Consider the following 17,230-nt stretch of genomic DNA (forward strand, 5'->3'; position numbering starts at 1 on the left):
AGGGCTAACTGGAGCCCTGGACTCTTTGACTCCCGAGGAAACTACAGAACCCAGGAGCTCGCGCGCCAGCTTTGTCGCAGCTGGAGGGGCAGGGTCAGGCATGCACGAAAAGCTTCGCGGTATAATTGGTTGTTTCCGATTGCGCTTACTTCTCTAGGCAGATAGCAATTGGTTACTTTACTTAGAAGGCAGGGACAAGGAAAGAGTCATCCCCCTCTGGCTCCGCCTCCTTGCTGAGGAAAGGTTGTGATTGGTCCGGGGGCGAGGCGGCTGTCCCGCCTCCTTGCTGAGGAAAGGTTGTGATTGGTCCGGGGGCGAGGCGGCTGTCGGATCCTGGCTCTTTGCAGGCTTTGGGGGGGTGGCCCTTACCTGGACGCGGGAGGAGACTGTTCTTTGCCCCTCAAGCGGTGGGGCAAGCCAAGTGCGTCTCAGGCAGTGCTCCTTCAGCCCTCGACCTAAACTCCTGGCCCTTGGGCCTTCGTCTCACAGCACCTGCTTCCTTTCCCTAAGTTGCCCTTCACCTCCCTTCCCCTTAATTCTAGCCCGCAGCCTGTCTGGTTTCAGTTCTTTTCTAAAGCCTTTTTAGAATGACCCTAGTGAACATTTCTGTAGCTATCTAGGAGATCCCCTTTGGAGCCTGAGAATCAGGCTATAGTGGGACAATGGGACTAGAAGGACGAAAACTAGTCGTGGTCTCATTCCCTCTGCCTGTGGGTCTTGGTCTCTCAGCCGAAGAGACAGTAAGAGGGGCTTCTGGCCTCTTAAAACTAATCCACTAATCTGGGTGCAGAGCAGAACACTTATGTTTGGGTCCCAGAGCTGCAGTCTCTCTTCCCCAAAGTCTCATGACCACGGGGTTAAAAGATGTTGGAAAATCTTGTGACCTTGGAGGGAGATCACGAAAATGTCTGGTTCTAATGAGTGTCCTGAGAATGGGTCAGGTAGTGGAGGTCCAGGGGAATCTTGGAATGATAATGAGGAACGCTGGAGGGGGACGGGGAATTGAGCTGAGTGGATTCCAATTGGGTAAAACTGGAGTGGTGACAATTAGGGGAAGGAAATCTGGCAAGATGGGCATGGCAGGGGGAGCAATGCTAGAGCTCTGGGCGGGTGGGGGGTATCCCACGTTGAAGGGCTTCTGTCTCTGGGAATAGGAAGGAGTTTATAAGACTGGTCATAGGGGGCTCCGACGGAATCAGCGTAAGGCCCGAGGTGCGACTGTCATAGGACACCGCCTGCAGGGAGGTGAGGGGCCCAGAAGGGCCAGGGACGAGCCTGGAGCGCGCCGGATGGCAGCAGCAGGCTCCTTTAAGAGGCCGGCGGCTCCAGCGCAGCATCCCCCGCTCAGGGCGTGTCCGTCCCGGGGGGCCAGGGGCGGGGGCCTTGGAAGGAGCAGGAGTTCAAGCCCAGTGGGCAAGGGGCTCGGGGTCGGGGGTCGCGGGGAGGAAGCTGGGACTGACACCCGTGCACCCGGACACCGCTCGAGCCTCGCCTGTGACAGCGCCCCGGGTCCGGTCGAGGGCAGCGGGGGGAGGAGAGAAGGAGGAGGAGAAGGAGGAGGAGGCGGGAGCAGCATCCGGAGCCGAGCTGCAGCAGCGCCGCCTTTTGTGCTGCGGCCGAGGAGCCCCTGAGGTGAGAGCCTGGCCGAGTTGGGGGGTGGGGGGCAGGGATGGGTCCGGGTCCGGGGTTACGGGTGCGGAGGGAGGGTCGGGGATGCAGATGTGGCGGGGTGGGGTAGGGTGGCGCGGGGATGCTGAGGCTTCGGGGCGGAGGAAACTGGGGACCTGGACCCGACGCCTGTGGGGATGGGAAGGAGGGGAACGGAGCGGAGGGACGCCGCGGCCCAGCTTGGAGACGAAGGGCCTCCGGAGCTGGAAAGGACCGTATGGGGTGGGGGTGGGGGGATGATTGGGGGGACAGACTTAAAGGGCAGCGGGCAAGAGAACACCCTCCTCTCCTCCCACTCATCTTCCAGGAGGAAGAGAGGGAAGGAGGAGGAAGAGTTTGGGCCCTCTCAGGGAAGGAAAGGAAGGACGGGGCCTGATGTGCCCACCGCCTGCCTCACCACCACCCCCACTCCCACACTCAGCCCGCTGCACCTGAGGATTAGAGGGTTCGAGCACCTGTTTCTGGACGCCCAGGTGATGGCCCTCCTCCCCTTCCCTCTGATGCCCCCAATCCCCTCCAGCTGTGGTATTCACCTTCTCCATCCAGCTGTTGCTTCTTCCCCTCCCCCATTCATTTGTGGTTTTCTCCCTCTTTCTCTCCATCTCCTCTGGCTCCCTTAACCCAATTCTCCAGCCCAGGTCTTTCAAGAACCTCCTCCCTTTCCCCCACACATTTCTCAAACTCCTGGGCTAAAAAATAAGCAAGAATCTGTTCCACACAGTTGTGCCTCCTGATTAACTACGGCCAAGGCCAAGGGGAGGGAAGAGGGGGTCAGAGGCTCTACAGAGAGTGGAAGGAAATCGGTGGGGTGTCCCTTAGCATAGAAGGGATCCCACCTTTGGGGACTTTAACTCTGTACCTGCTCCCTCTTGAGAGAAGAGTGGGTGGGTGGCCCTCAGCCAAGAAGGAATGTGCCTGAGGTCTCTCCCCAACCCAGAGTCCTCTCAGCCACAACCACTGCCTCCCTCCAAATGACATTTCCCTTCCATCTCACAGGATGGACTCCGTGGCTCTGGGAGCTCTGATTTTCACCTGGAGGGTAATATCGAGGGAAGGCAAGCACAAGGGATTCTGGAAGGAAAGGGCTCAAGAGCTCCCTGGCCTTCCTGTCCAGACAGCAAAGTTTCCCAGAGCGCTATTCAGGGCCTGCTCTCTCCCATCTCATACTTCAGGGTGGCCAAGAGTGCTTACCCTCTTGGGGGGGAAGTGCCAGCCACTCATCCGTTCTCCCAGTGGGGACTGAGGTGATGCTGGGGAGACCAAAGGAGTGATATCCCAACTCCAGCACCCATGAAAACACAACTAAATACCCATCCCCGAATTAAACCCAGCTATGGGCAGAGGAGACAAGAAGTTTAAGTAAGGACTGGCTTTGGACATCCTGTGTGTCCTTACAGCTAAGGATGGCAGGACCCCTCTCAAACCAACTGCTGTGTCCCCGTCCTTCCCCTGGAGGTGACAGAACGGTCATCTGGCTTCCAGGAAGAGGACCCTAAATCCTAGTGCCCACCACCCCAAACTTGCCCAGTGGCATCTCACATGTGGTCCTCCCTCTCCCCTGCCTGGCCTGGGGAGGAAGAAGGGACTAGAAGTCCCTCCTGGGGCAGAAGGAGGATACTGTGGAGACAGGCTAGCAGGTGACATGTGGGCTTCATGAGGGGTTGATCACAGCGACTGGTCTGTCTTGTTTGCTTCCAGGAGGACCAGGGTCATCTTTGCTTCTGGGGAAGGTGCTGAGGTAGGAACACTAGGGCTGAGGGGCCTCAGGGTCATTCAGGACAAAGAGCCCTTGGCCTTGGGTTCCTTCTCGCGGTGCTCTTCTTTTTGCCCCTTGCGTTTGCCCACCTCCCTTTCTTTTTTTTTTTTTTTTTTAAAGATTTTATTTATTTATTTGAGAGAGAGACAGTGAGAGAGAGCATGAGCGAGGAGAAGGTCAGAGAGCGAAGCAGACGCCCCATGGAGCTGGGAGCCTGATGCGGGACTCGATCTCGGGACTCCGGGATCATGACCTAAGCTGAAGGCAGTCATCCAACCGAGCCATCCAGGCGTCCCAACCCAACTCCCTTTACATGTACCCTCTCTACTGCAGATGAGGAAAAGGGGAAGAAGGGAAGGGAATCATATTTATAAAAGAAACCCTGCTCCTGCTTGTTAGGCACTTTTCGGCGTGGCTCGTGTTTCTAGGGAGCTTCATGCTTTGTGTGTGTCGGGTCCTGGGCCAGGAACCTTGCTGAGATTCTCTCACTAGTGTTAAAAGACTAAGAGTTGAGTGTTCTTGTCACCCCTGTCTTAGGGATGAGGAAATTGAAACTTAAAGAAGTAATTTCTTTAAACTTCGGGGGAAGAGCTTAGGTCTTGGACTTAGGGCTGTCTAACCCAGAACCACTGTGTTCTAGACTGTATGACCACTGTGACAGGGGTACCTCGTTCCCATTCAGAGAGAAGAAACAGGTTTGTTCAGAAGTGTCTTACTCCAGATTGCCTGCCTGGTCAGGAGCAGAGACAGGACATCAACCAAACCTCTCTAATTCCCAGGCTACCCACTCACCCACTGTCCCAAGCCGGGTGACAGGAGCAGATGGGCATTCCTGATTTTTATTTCCTCCTTTTCAATTCAAAATCTGATTTTTTTTAATTTTAAAAGCAATTGAAACTTATTACTGAAATATTAGAAAATACAGATAAGCCACAGGAAGGAAATAAAAGCATCCACAACTCCACCTACCTAGAAATGGTTACACTTCGGTATTTGTCCTTCCAGATATTTTTATATTTTTATTTCTTTATGATTTTTGATCTTCCAGATCATTTTAAATGCACATCCACCCCAGGAACTATTTGCTTAAATGTGCTGTACTTCTTCCGGGTCCACCTGAGGGCCTGAGTAGGAGGGACACTCTGGTGCTTCATACTCTGCTTCTACCCCTCCTTTCCCTTCCCTCCTGACCTTAAAGGGTAGGGCTGTGGGGTGATCCCGGGCCACATTGGCCAGGGGTGAGTATGTGGTGCAGGCCTTCTCCCTTAGTCCAGAGGAGGTGGAATGATAGGATTTGTAGAGGAAGGACTGAGGGTCTGTTAGCAAAGAGACCAAGGACTGGAGACTCCAGCGCCCCATGGCCACTGGGACCTGATATTGAGAAAAGTCCTGCGGAATTAGAAGGTCTGAGACCCAGTCTGCCTTTTTCTGGTCAGACGAAGAGCTGGCCTCTCCAGAAGCCACAAAGACAGACCTGGTGTCCAACTAACCAGGAGGACAGAGTCAGGACCCAGGCAGTGTGCTCACAGCATTCCCCACATCATCTTAAACCGTCCTCACCCCAGAAGGTAGAGTGGGGCCATAAGGGGTAACATTCTTCAATTTGTGGCAAAACTAAGGTTCTGGCTCTGATCTCTCCAAATCCAAAGTTAGCTCTTTTTTCCTAAATAGCCCCGCCCCTCCCCCTGCCCTGTTACTGCCCAGCTGACTGGAAGAAGAGGTGGTGGCACCAGGGGGGGCATCTCAGGACTTGACCTGTATGAGGCTGGGGGGTGCCTGGATTTAGGGGTGATCTCCAATTTACCCCAAGTTCGTTGGGGAAGACATTTCCCCCTGACTGACAAAGCTGTACTGCCTTCCATCTGAAAAGAACCCTGTATTCAAAAAGAAAAACAGCTGCAGCCGGTGGCCAGGAGGCAAGGTCAAGAGGGGTCATGGTCCTTTATCCTATCAGGATCTCAAAGCCTGTAGAGATGGAACTAGCATTCTGCCCCAGAATCTTGGGTTTCCTTCCCTGTGAAGACCTTGCTTCTCATCCTCACTCAAGAGAGAAGAACCTCCCTCTTTTTCCTGAGGACAAACTGAGGTCCAGGGCAGTGGTGAGTGCTCAGTGTGAGAGCCTGCAATTTAGACAGATGGCCTGGCCTCTCAGCTGAGCCCCCAAGACTGCCAGACATACAACTTGGCCTTGAGATTGTGCTCTTAGAATAGAACAGAACAGGACAGTAGAGAGAACTCGAAGGGTTCCCTTGCCACAAGCTTCCAGCACTTCGGGCAGGAGAACCAGGAGGAGGAAGAAGCAGAGGGACCTTCCAGCACCCACTCCACCACAGGCTCCTGAGTGGGCACTCTGGGAGTCACCAGCAGAGAATCAGGTAGCTGAAACCGACTCTGAGGACTCAAGAGGCTCAAGAGAGCCTCTTGCCCTGGCAGATGTAGGATTTAGGGACCACTCTGTCCCCTCACCCAATCTGGAATTCTGCGCAGTAAGCACTTGGTAAATATGGTTGACAGGATGATGGAGATATCCACCCACTCCTGTCACATCTCTGCCCTTCCTCCATGCTCTGCATAATTGATGGCCAGGGAGGCAGTTCCCATCCCCCAAGGTGACCGAATGTCTAGGCCAGGGGCTTCTGGCATAATGTGCCCCCAAAGTCCTGGCGCCAAGGCCCAGCTGGGGGGCAGTGGGACACAGCTGGTAGGTCAGAGATAAAGGAAACTGAGAGGGGCTATGTGTTGTGAGAGGAAATCTCCAGTTGACTGTAGCTCCCTGGGGCCTGGCTTCCCCTGACTCCCTCAGGTCAGTCTGGAGGAGCTGTGTTAGCCTAAGGACAGGTTGGCCGTGGCCTGAGGAGCCCAGCTAGAGACCCTCCCTTTCCCTGGACCACATCTCCTACTTCTTCAGGTAACTCCCACTGCCCTAAAAGACAAACAGGTGAAATGGTTTCTCTCCCTGTCTCCCTAGTTGCGAGCCCTTGGATACCAGAGGGGCCTCTGGGGAAGCCTGGTGAACTGGAGGGAGGCTTGGTGGCAAGTGCCTGAGCATGTCACCCTCTCTATGCCTGAAACTCCTAGTTGCCAAACACCACATGAGGACTGAGAACTTTAAGAATCCAGGTGTGGTGCCTAGTCAAGGCTCAGCTTCTAAGTAGGAAAGACTTGGGAAGGGCACAGATGGTCTCCACGTTTTCCAGTTCTTTCTCCGCTACTTTTTTCTCAGTGCCCTCTCTGCTTTTCACATTCAGGCGTTCAATCCATCCTTTTCCGATTTGATTCTCCCTGCGCTTCACCGTTTCGGTCTCTGAATTTCTCCGCTCGCCACCCCCACCCCGCCCCGTTCTCTGGGTGTGCCTGTTGCCCTTTCTGTGTTCCTATCTCCCCATCTCCTGCTTTCTCTGTGGCACTGCTCCCCACATTCCAAGCCGTCCCCGCTCCCCAGCACCAATGGCTCTCCCTCCGCTCGGTGCCCGGGCCGAAGATGTGTCTGCATGAGAGGTCGAGGGAGGTATGCGAAGGAGGGCAGCGCACCGGCGGCCGACTGAGGGGGCCCGGGATCGGAGCCCTGATCCCCGCCGGGCTCCGGACCACCAGCACAGGCACCGGCCCGGGTAAGGGGCGGGGCCCAGGCGCAGCCCCGCCCCCGCCGCCGCCGCTCACGTGACTCTGGGCTAATCTTGTCCTGGTGACTTCACACGCCGCCTCGGGCACAGTCGTCATGGTTACGCCGCAGCGCCCAGCGCTTCCCCCAACCCGCTGAGTCCCCTCCCCTTCCCCACCCGGACCCCCTCCTTCCGCCGCCGGGCCCCCGCCCGGTTGCAGCCACGCGGCCCGCGCCACGTGACGGCCGGGAAGGAGGTCGGGAAGGGGGAGGGGGCGCTGGGGCCGTAACCCCTTCCTCCCCGCCTCGGAGGGCCTTCCTGGGGCTTCCTGCGGACCCGCGAACTGCCTGATCCATCCCACCCTTCTTGCGAAAGGTGGCTACCTTTCCAGCCACCCCGCCTTGGGGGCGCGGGCCAAAGCCCTGGGATCCTGCGGAGTAAATTCTTGGCCTGGGTTTGTGGTTGGCATTACGGTGTACATCTACTCCCCTCCACGGCGCCGATAGCTCGTAGGATATTTTGAGGATTCAGAGGCTGGATCTGTGACTAAAGCTTTCTGAGTCTGTTTCCTCAAGAATATAGAGGGACCGACGGGTACAGCTCCATCCCTGGGTGGCGGTGAAGAGCCAGGGAGCTCCTGCGTCTTTAGCGTAGGGGCGGCCTTTAAGACGACCGTCCTGCCCGCGCGCCCGTGCTAGGCGAAGCCTGGCATCCCGGGCGAGAGCGTCGGGGGTCTCATGGAGGGCGGGCTGTCGGAGGAGCCGGACGCCTGAGCCCACAGTGCCTCCGGGCTAATGGGAGCCACGATGAAGGAGGTACAGGGGGGCTGTGCCGGCCCGATATCAGCTCAGAGCGGGGCGGGGGCGGGGGAGGAGGGTTGGTGGGGGGAAGACAGGGAGGAACACTTCCAGGACTGAGTGAGATTTGGAGAGATGGCTGGGGAAGCGACTTCCAGGAAGAGAACGCCCGGGGGCGGAGCTTGCGGCTTTTCCTCGGTGAGGGCACCCCGGGCAGATTATCCAGTACCTCTGTCACTTGGGGCGAATGTCGTTTTGAGGATTAATTGAGCTAATGCGCCTGTCGGCAGAGGCTAACGTACGTCGTAAGCCTTGCCTAAGTTAGCCATTCTCATTAGGAGCCTTGGCACAGAAGCCCCATGTAGCCTGGTGTCAGTTCTATATGGCCCAGGTGCCAACAGCAGTGGGAGACGAGGCTGGCGAGGGACCAGAGCATGGAGATAAGGCTGGTGGGCCAAGGGCAGTAGGGAGTTCTTAAAGGGCCTGAAGCAGAAGAGGGTGCTGGCCAATCTGTGTTTTAGATAGATCCTTCTAAAGAATCGTGGAAAATGGAGTGGGGTGGGGGTGGGGGGCGCTGTGTTAAGTACTGGGAGACTAGGAGGCAGTCTCGAGTTAGCTGACACAACCAGAGTCCAAAATTAAGACAGTGAGGTGGAACTAGAGAGAACAAACTGGCATTGGGTCAGAGCTTTTCAAATGGGCCAAAGTCAAGTAGAAATCACCTGAGGTGCTTGTTAAATAGCATGTTTCAGGCCCACTCACAAACACTGAAAAATCCTCAGGAAGCCTGGAAATTGTTGATACCATCAGGAGTGCCAAACTTCCATGTCCGTCTGTGTCATCATCCAGTGGCCCCTTTTTATGTGTAGATTCCTGTCCCTCCTCTCCCGTTGTGATTCAGAGGCTCTGCTGCAGGGGTTCAGGAAGGACCCTAATATGAGGAACAGTTAGAGCATCACTGTCCTCAGGAATCCTCACATCTCAGGATCCGTTAGCAGACTAGATGTGGAGGAAGACGGAAGACTAGAATGACTCCAGATGCCAATCTCTGGACAGGTTTGGTATAGGTTGAAGAGTTTGCTGTGCCTGAGTGATGATAGCTAGTTTATCCCTTTGTACAGCTGGAGAAATTGAGGCCCAGTCCAGTTTGCCTGAGGTCACACAGCCAGTGTGTGGCAGAGGCAAGGCTAGAATTCACATTCTGTTTTTAAACATTTATTTATTCGAGAGGGAGACAGGGCACAGGGAGAGCGAGAGAAGCAAACTCTGCTAAACATGGAGCCTGACACAGGGCTTGATCTCACGACCTTAAGCCAAAATCAAGAGTTGGATGCTTAACCGACTGAGCCACCCAGGTGCACCCAGACTTTTAAGATTTTATTTATTTGGGGCCTCTGGGTGGCTCAGTCAGCTCAGTTCATGATCTCAGAGTCTTGGGATTGAGCCCCACATCAAGCTCCTTGCTCAGTGGGGAGTCTGCTTCTCCCTCTGTTGCTCCTCTGCTTGTGTTTTCTCATGCTCTCTTTCCCACTCTCAAATAAATAACATTTTTTTTAAAAAGGATTTTAATTTTTTGAGAGACGGAGTGAGCAGGAGCTGGGGGAGGGGCAGAGGGAGAGGGAGAAGCAGGCTCCCCGCTGAGTAAGGAGGAACCCAGATGCTGGGCTTTCTCCCAGGACCCTGGGATCATGACCGGATGCTTAACCAACTGAGCCACCCAGGTGCCCTTAGAATTCCGATTTTTTTAATGGTTACTTTTAAAATAGCACCTAGTTACAAGAATTGGGACAAATCTCCATCTTCTGGAAAGCTAGTATTTGGTTTGGAAGCTGGGGATGGGGTGATGAAGAAGCAGCAAGGAGACAGGGCCTCTGTAACTGATCCCCTGAGGGAGCAGCAGAACCGATGTCAGGCCTAAGGGGGGGGAAGCAGTAGGCTTCTGCTCGTCCTGACCCAGCTTCTGCTTCTGCATCTGCCTCCCCACTGGATGGCTCTGCCTTGTCTTCCACCCACCTCTGTCCCCACCCACCCCCAGTTCGGCTGAGGGACTTCAGGCTTCCCTTACCTTGGCAAGGCCCAGGTGTGAGCGAGCACTGGAAAGGGAGTCCCAGATGAGAACCCGAGGGTGCCTTGGGATGACTCTCACCTGAGGCTAGTGTTCCTGTGAAGCCTGAGCCATCTCACGTGTAAGTACACCAGTGGGAGCCCCAGGTGCCTCCCCAGCACGTGGGAGGCCCAGGAATGTCCTCTCAGAGTGCCTGTGTGTCACCTGTGAGCGCCTCTGCGCCAGGGAGACCTTGGGTGTTACTATCACAGACCTGTGACTCGGAGTAGAAGGTGTACGTCTGAGAGACCCTTATGTGATTTCTGCGTGTCCACGGGAGCTTGAAGTGACAGAAATGGGAGCTCCAGTGGTGAATTACAGTAGTCTTCCGAGGAGAAGGGGATGAGTCTGTTACCATAATACTTGAGTTTCTGGCACAAGCTCTGGGTCTGTGCCTGAGTGTGGGGCTGTTGCCTGGGTCCAACCTGAGAATGTTGCTCAGGGATGTTACTAATGGAGGCTCCAGAGGAAGCTCATGCTTCGGGTTACTGAGATGGGTCCCCAAGAGTGAGCGCAGCTCCAGTGGTACTTCTGGCGGGGCTGTGGGGGGCCCGGATCCCCACCAGGCTTCTGCCTCCGAGGTGCGGCCCCAGCTGACCCTCCCTCCCTCGCTCTATTCTCCTAGGGCCCACGGCCCCCCGCCGCACCCAGGCCCAGAGGCCATGGCCTGCCTCCATGAGACCCGCACACCCTCTCCCTCCTTCGGGGGTTTCGTGTCCACCCTGAGCGAGGCGTCGATGCGCAAGCTCGACCCGGACACTTCTGACTGCACCCCTGAGAAGGACCTGACGCCCACCCAGTGTGTACTCCGAGATGTGGTGCCGCTGGGCGGGCAGGGCGGGGGCGGGCCGAGCCCCTCCCCGGGGGGAGAGCCGCCCCCTGAGCCTTTCGCCAATAGTGTCCTGCAGCTCCACGAGCAGGATGCAGGGGGCCCCGGGGGAGCCATGGGGTCACCTGAGAGTCGGGCATCCAGGGTCCGAGCCGATGAGGTGCGGCTGCAGTGCCAGAGTGGCAGCGGCTTTCTGGAAGGGCTCTTCGGCTGCCTGCGACCTGTCTGGACCATGATCGGCAAAGCCTACTCCACAGAGCACAAGCAGCAGCAGGAAGGTAGGCCGCATCCTCATGGGGGCCCTGTCCCTGTCTCCCCGACACCTGGTGGGCAGCCCCATCTCTCCCCCTGGGGCCCAGCCGTGGCCCCTCAGCAGCACACCCCCCCCCCACCATGCCCTGGTTTTGTTGGAGGCCCCCGTTGGCTCCCTTCCCTGTTCCCTTTGGCTCCTTGGCCTCTTGTGGCTTGTTTTTGGCCTGGGCCCCTGTGCCTGCCCATCCCAAGCCCCTGCGCATGGCTCCCTCCAAGCCTGGTGGCACTGTGCCTCCTGTTCGCAGACCTGTGGGAGGTCCCCTTTGAGGAGATCCTGGACCTGCAGTGGGTGGGCTCTGGGGCCCAGGGCGCAGTGTTCCTGGGACGCTTCCATGGGGAGGAGGTGGCTGTAAAGAAGGTACGGGACCTGAAGGAGACGGATATCAAGCACCTGCGGAAGTTGAAGCACCCCAACATCATCACCTTCAAGTAAGGTCCCAGGCAGGGGTTGAAGCCAGGGCCACTGGGCTGTGGGCAGGGGTCAAAGGGGGCTGGGCGGGGACAGGGGGTAGAAAGGGTTGGTTTCCAAGTGGGAATCAGGGGCCTGCGAAGCTGGCCCAGGCCCTAACGCCCCCTTTTGGCCCCCAGGGGCGTATGCACCCAGGCTCCCTGCTACTGCATCCTCATGGAGTTCTGCGCCCAGGGCCAGCTGTACGAGGTACTGCGGGCTGGCCGCCCTGTCACCCCCTCATTGCTGGTTGACTGGTCCATGGGCATCGCCGGTGGCATGAACTACCTGCACCTGCACAAGATTATCCATAGAGACCTCAAGTCCCCCAAGTGAGTAAGCCAGCAAGCACAGAGAAGCTGACGTGCATGGTCTCCTGCAGGTGACCCCCCAGCCAGTGTAGCCGGCTCCCTGATTCCAGACCCCCGTCCTGAGTCCATGTGGCCCATCTCAAAAACCCTTCCCAAATGACAGTCCTATTCCGGGAGGGCTGTGGCAAGCCCCCGGCCTCTGGGTGTCCCAAATGACTTGACTTAAAACAAAGTTAGAGTTGCTGCAGCTAGAAGAGGTGTGGAGAGGGGCCTGGCCCCCAGCTGACTACGATCTTTACCAGCATGCTAATCACGTACGACGATGTGGTGAAGATCTCCGATTTTGGCACTTCCAAGGAGCTGAGTGACAAGAGCACCAAGATGTCCTTTGCAGGGACAGTAGCCTGGATGGCCCCTGAAGTGATCCGCAACGAGCCTGTGTCCGAGAAGGTCGACATCTGGTGAGGGCTGGGCTGAGCACCGAGGCAGGCAGCTAGCCAACCCTAGGGAGGGAGGGGGCTTCCAGGGCCTCTGGAGGGAGCCCCTCCCAAGGGATGTCTCCTCTTATCCCCAGGTCTTTTGGCGTGGTGCTGTGGGAACTACTGACTGGTGAGATCCCCTACAAAGACGTAGATTCCTCAGCCATCATCTGGGGCGTGGGAAGCAACAGTCTCCATCTGCCAGTGCCCTCCAGCTGCCCAGACGGCTTCAAAATCCTGCTTCGCCAGTGTTGGTAAGGACGGCCTGGCAAAGCTGTGGAGTGAAGGGTGGACGGCACCTGGAAGCCAGGCCTCCAGGCCCAGAATCCTGGACAGGGAAAGAGGGACAGAACTCCCTCGTGACTGAGACCAACTGTGCCACCTTGGGCAAGCGTTTTCATCCCCTGAGCCCGTTTCCTGGTCTGTATAAGACGGACCCCAATCCCGGCTGGCCAGAGCAGCTGGGGTGCACCTGCAAAGGGCCAGCACAGCCCCGGAGCAGGGTGGCTAGAGCGAGAGGGCTGCGTTAGAACCCAGGAAGGGGAGGGCCCTGGGGCCTTGTTTGGAACCTAGACTCTGAAAGGAGGTTGGTGATTTCCCACCTTTGGTTTATCATTTCCCCAAGCATGTCTGTCTGAATGGAATTAATCAGAAAAAGATGTTCGGAAAATAGGACTAAATAGGTTTCCCTACTGAAGGACTTTGGTGTGCTAATGGGAGAGCAGAGCCAGTGGACCAAGGAGCTGGTCACGGGGCACAATCTAGCGTTCTCTTCTCCAGGGCACATCTGGGGAGAGGATGCTCTAGTTCCTTTCCAGTCATCCCTAAAATTTGTCTCCACCCCCCCCCCCAACTCCATGCCCTTCAGGAACAGCAAACCAAGAAATCGTCCATCGTTCCGTCAGATCCTGCTGCACCTGGACATCGCCTCAGCTGACGTCCTGTCCACACCCCAGGAGACTTACTTTAAGTCCCAGGTGTGCTGTGGGCGGGAAAAGGGACACCTTAACGCTCTCCCTCCGCAGAGAAGAGTGTGCCCTCTGAGGGCATGTGGGGATGGGTGGAAGGGATGGTAGGTTCGCTCTTAGGAGGGCTAAGACCCCATCCTGGCCAGTCCCATGCCTACTCCCTCTGTGCTCAAAGGAGGTCCCTCACCCCTCATTGTCTTTTCACCCCCTAGGCAGAGTGGCGCGAAGAGGTAAAGCTGCACTTTGAAAAAATTAAGTCAGAAGGGACCTGTCTGCACCGCCTAGAAGAGGAGCTGGTGATGCGGAGGAGGGAGGAGCTCAGGTGTGTGCATGTGTCTGGGAAGGGGATTTCGTCACCAGCAGGGACCCTGGCCCAGTTCCCAGAGACTGGGACTAATTACAGCACCAGGTGACGCTGGCTCACCTCAGAGACCCTTCTGTTTCAGACACGCCTTGGACATCCGGGAGCACTACGAAAGGAAGCTGGAGAGAGCCAACAACCTGTACATGGAGCTTAATGCCCTCATGTTGCAACTGGAGCTCAAGGAGCGGGAGCTGCTCAGGTAACGGTATACGCCCCACGCATCAGATCTCATCCTCATGGAGCTGTTGACAGAGAACCTACAGAACCTGGTTCCCCCTTTCTGATCACATGCCGGACTGAGGTGTCTTATCTTTAGGAGGGAACAAGCTTTAGAGCGGAGATGCCCAGGTCTGCTTAAGTCACACCCTTCCCGAGGCCTCCTGCATGGGAACACTATGGAGAAGCTCATCAAGAAGAGGAACGTCCCACAGAAACTGTCACCCCACAGTAAAAGGTGGGACCAGAGTTCTCAAGTGGTGAGGCTGCAGATCAGCAGGGGGAGTGCTAGGAGCAGGGGTGGAGACCAAGGATGCCCAGAAGATGATCTGTGGGGGGGTGGGGGGGATTGACTTTGTACTGCCCAAGGTTGGGGAGAGCTTTCAAGTTATCAATCTGTTCATCTCAGACTTGTACTTTCCCTCCCCTACCAGGCCAGATATCCTCAAGACTGAATCTTTGCTACCTAAACTTGATGCTGCCCTGAGTGGGGTGGGGCTTCCTGGGTGTCCTAAGGGCCCCCCCTCACCAGGACGGAGTCGTCGTGGCAAGACTCGTCACCGCAAGGCCAGCGCCAAGGGCAGCTGTGGAGACCTGCCTGGGCTTCGTGCAGCTTTGCCACCCCATGAACCTGGGGGACCAGGAAGCCCAGGGGGGCTAGGAGGGGGACCCTCAGCCTGGGAGGCCTGCCCTCCAGCCCTGCGTGGGCTCCACCATGACCTCCTGCTTCGAAAGATGTCGTCATCATCCCCGGATCTGCTGTCAGCAGCACTGGGAGCCCGGGGCCGAGGGGCCGCAGGGGGAGCTGGGGATCCTGGCTCACCACCTCCAGCTCGGGGAGATACCCCGCCAAGTGAGGGCTCCGCACCAGGCTCCACCAGCCCAGATTCACCTGGGGGAGCCAAAGGGGAGCCACCTCCACCAGTAGGGCCTGGTGACGTTGTGGGGCTGCTGGGAACTGGAAGGGAAGGGACGGCGGGACGGGGAGGAAGCCGGGCTGGGTCCCAGCACCTGACCCCAGCTGCACTGCTGTACAGGGCTGCTGTCACCCGGAGCCAGGTAAAGTATGGGGTGGTTCCTAAGCTCCTACCCTTTCCTCGTTCTCCCCTGGGCCCAAGTGCACAACTCACCTCCCATATTAGGTCTTCATCTTAAGCCATTCCCTACTTAACCCTAATGACTATGTTCCCTTCTCTTTGGTCCTTGCTGACCTCTTCCCACTTCTGACCATAGTCCACTCTTCTTCTCTCCTGCAGAAACGTGGTATCTCATCAGAGGAAGAGGAAGGAGAGGTGGACAGTGAAGTAGAGCTGCCATCAAGCCAGAGGTGAGTGACATGTACAGAAGTAGTGACAGCGTTTTGCTTAGCGGGCTGCGGTGTGCCAACTGTAACCCTGGCCTCTCCAACATACAGGTGGCCTCAAGGCATGAACATGCGCCAGTCACTGTCCACCTTCAGCTCAGAGAATCCATCTGATGGGGAGGAGGGCACAGCCAGTGAGCCCTCCCCCAGCGGCACACCTGAAGTTGGCAGTACCAACACCGACGAGCGGCCAGATGAGCGGTCTGATGACATGTGTTCCCAGGGCTCAGAAATCCCACTGGACCCACCTGCATCAGAGGTGGTTCCTGGCCCCGAACCCAGCTCCCGACCCATCCCACACCAGGACCTACCCAGAGGGGAGCAGGTGAGTCTCAAACAACTAGGTACATTAAAAGCAGATGCTTAGTTATTCAGGACTTTAGAGGTAGACGAAGACACCAGAAAGCTCAGTCAGTATTTCGCCTCCAAGTCACTCAATATGCGAGCCCAGTTCCTCCCATACCAAGGGGCCTATATCCACAGGGTGGATCTGAGAGGCCCAGGGTATAGAGCACATAGCACTGTTAGTAGTTGAACGGTGCTGCTTGTACAGCAGCTGTAAATCGCAGCCAGGACGAATCCCGAAACCAGGAACCTGGTGCCTTGGCATCTCATGGCCTCAGCCACTGAAATCTGAAGACCGTGAAAAATCAGGGAGCTGCTGGCTATTACAAGACCTCAGTGAAGGATCCTGAAGGAATCGATCTGTAACACCAAGAGCTGCTGAGCCTCCCCTCACTGTACTTCTCTTCTTCACAGGGCCCTCCCACTAATGAGGACTCAGACTGTGACAGCACTGAACTGGACAACTCCAACAGTGGTGAAGCCTTGCAGCCTCCAGCCTCCCTCCCTCCATGAAAGCCACTCTGATTCCTGTACATAGAAAAATTATTTATATAAATAATATATAAGCGCCACATAATCAACAGAGAAAGATGGGGCTGTCCCAGCCTTAAGTCAGGCTCAAGGGAGTCTGACCCCTGACCAATTCACCTGATGAAACTCTAGGGCTACCGGCAGCTGTGGAAATGAAGGACAAGTACTACCCTAGAGCTGTGGGTACGGGCAGACTGGCCCCTTCCTGCTTCACCCCATTATGTTCAGCGAGCGGTAAGGCAATAGAAAAGCCAGACTTGCCTCTTACGTTCCTTTATACTCTTTTCCCCCAACCCTGGGGAGGAGGAAAGGGAGCCACTTAGACTGCACTTTTTTGTTTTCCGTTTACTCTGTTTACACATTTTGCACTTGGGAGGAGGGAGGCGAAGGCTGGGTCCTCCCCTCTGAGGTTTCTCAGGTGGCAATGTAACTAATTTCTTTGTCCCTCCATTTCTCTGCCCAAGCCCTGGCTTAGGGCCGAGGGGGAGGTTAGGAGATTGTGAAAGCATGTGATGGCTCAGGCTGAAGGAAGGGGATGATAAGTTTTAAGTCCCTGCTTTTATCCTGGTGCCTGATTGGGGTGGGGACTGTCATATTGTAACCCCTGTGAAAAATCTTAAAATATAGCCACTCCACGCAGGCCCAGCTGTTGAGGGTTTTCTTGGTGAATGTATGGGGCAGTACACATGGCTGAAGTAGGAGCCTTGGGCTCCAGACATGATCTGAGGACTCTGGACAAGTTCTTCCCTCCTTTTATGCTTTCTTCCTCCCACTAAATGAACATCGCTCAAAGTGTCAACCTTCTAAAATCATCTGCATAAACGAGAGCAGGTACATCTTTAGGACTTTAGGAGAAGACAGAAAATGTTAAAACACGTATTCTTATAGAGATAACTGTAAATGAACATTCAAAACAAAAGACTGGTTTTTAGCTTGGCCAAGTATGGGACAGACATGCTCAGCAACCTGAATTCCAGTCCGACACACACGCACTCAACTGCTCCCACAGTATGCAAGTGCATCCTTCCCCAGCCCCTGCCCACCCAGTGGAAGTGCTTTCCTATTTTTTGCAGACAAGTCCTAGGTAAATGTAACCCTCCTCCAAACTTTCGGACAAAGGGCACACGGCTAGCTTGG

At 56.1% G+C, this 17,230-nt stretch overlaps 1 protein-coding gene across 3 annotated transcripts; it reads left to right on the forward strand.

Moving 5' to 3' along the window:
• Window positions 1–1,425: 1,425 nt before the first annotated feature.
• On the forward strand, window positions 1,426–16,734 carry MAP3K12 (mitogen-activated protein kinase kinase kinase 12). 3 transcript variants are annotated; one of them, XM_044229454.1, is made up of 15 exons: window positions 1,426–1,632; window positions 1,976–2,141; window positions 10,553–11,034; window positions 11,314–11,497; window positions 11,657–11,848; window positions 12,130–12,288; window positions 12,402–12,560; window positions 13,175–13,283; window positions 13,487–13,596; window positions 13,721–13,837; window positions 13,955–14,092; window positions 14,289–14,913; window positions 15,111–15,181; window positions 15,269–15,542; window positions 15,977–16,734. In XM_044229454.1, exons 3-15 carry the CDS (start codon window positions 10,590–10,592, stop codon window positions 16,073–16,075), a joined length of 2,682 nt encoding a protein of 893 aa, XP_044085389.1. In that variant the 5' UTR covers window positions 1,426–1,632; window positions 1,976–2,141; window positions 10,553–10,589; the 3' UTR covers window positions 16,076–16,734. The 3 variants fall into 3 exon arrangements, with proteins under 3 accessions (XP_044085389.1, XP_044085387.1, XP_044085388.1); XM_044229452.1 differs by lacking the exons at window positions 1,426–1,632; window positions 1,976–2,141 and adding an exon at window positions 3,693–7,841 and having other exon boundaries at window positions 9,859–11,034; XM_044229453.1 differs by lacking the exons at window positions 1,426–1,632; window positions 1,976–2,141 and having other exon boundaries at window positions 9,423–10,726; window positions 10,826–11,034.
• The last annotated feature ends 496 nt before the right edge of the window (window positions 16,735–17,230 follow it).

Source organism: Neovison vison, chromosome 12, assembly GCF_020171115.1.
Source record: "Neovison vison isolate M4711 chromosome 12, ASM_NN_V1, whole genome shotgun sequence".
Classification (NCBI taxonomy): Eukaryota; Metazoa; Chordata; class Mammalia; order Carnivora; family Mustelidae; genus Neogale; species Neogale vison.

Bases quoted from the DNA above. Each gene is read 5' to 3' on its own strand.
- MAP3K12 (XM_044229452.1), top strand. From the start codon at position 10,359: ATGTTGCTCAGGGATGTTACTAATGGAGGCTCCAGAGGAAGCTCATGC. The intron at 12,561-13,174 runs GTAAGGACGGCC...CATGCCCTTCAG, and splicing joins ATCCTGCTTCGCCAGTGTTG to GAACAGCAAACCAAGAAATC. The intron at 14,914-15,110 runs GTAAAGTATGGG...TCTCTCCTGCAG, and splicing joins CTGCTGTCACCCGGAGCCAG to AAACGTGGTATCTCATCAGA.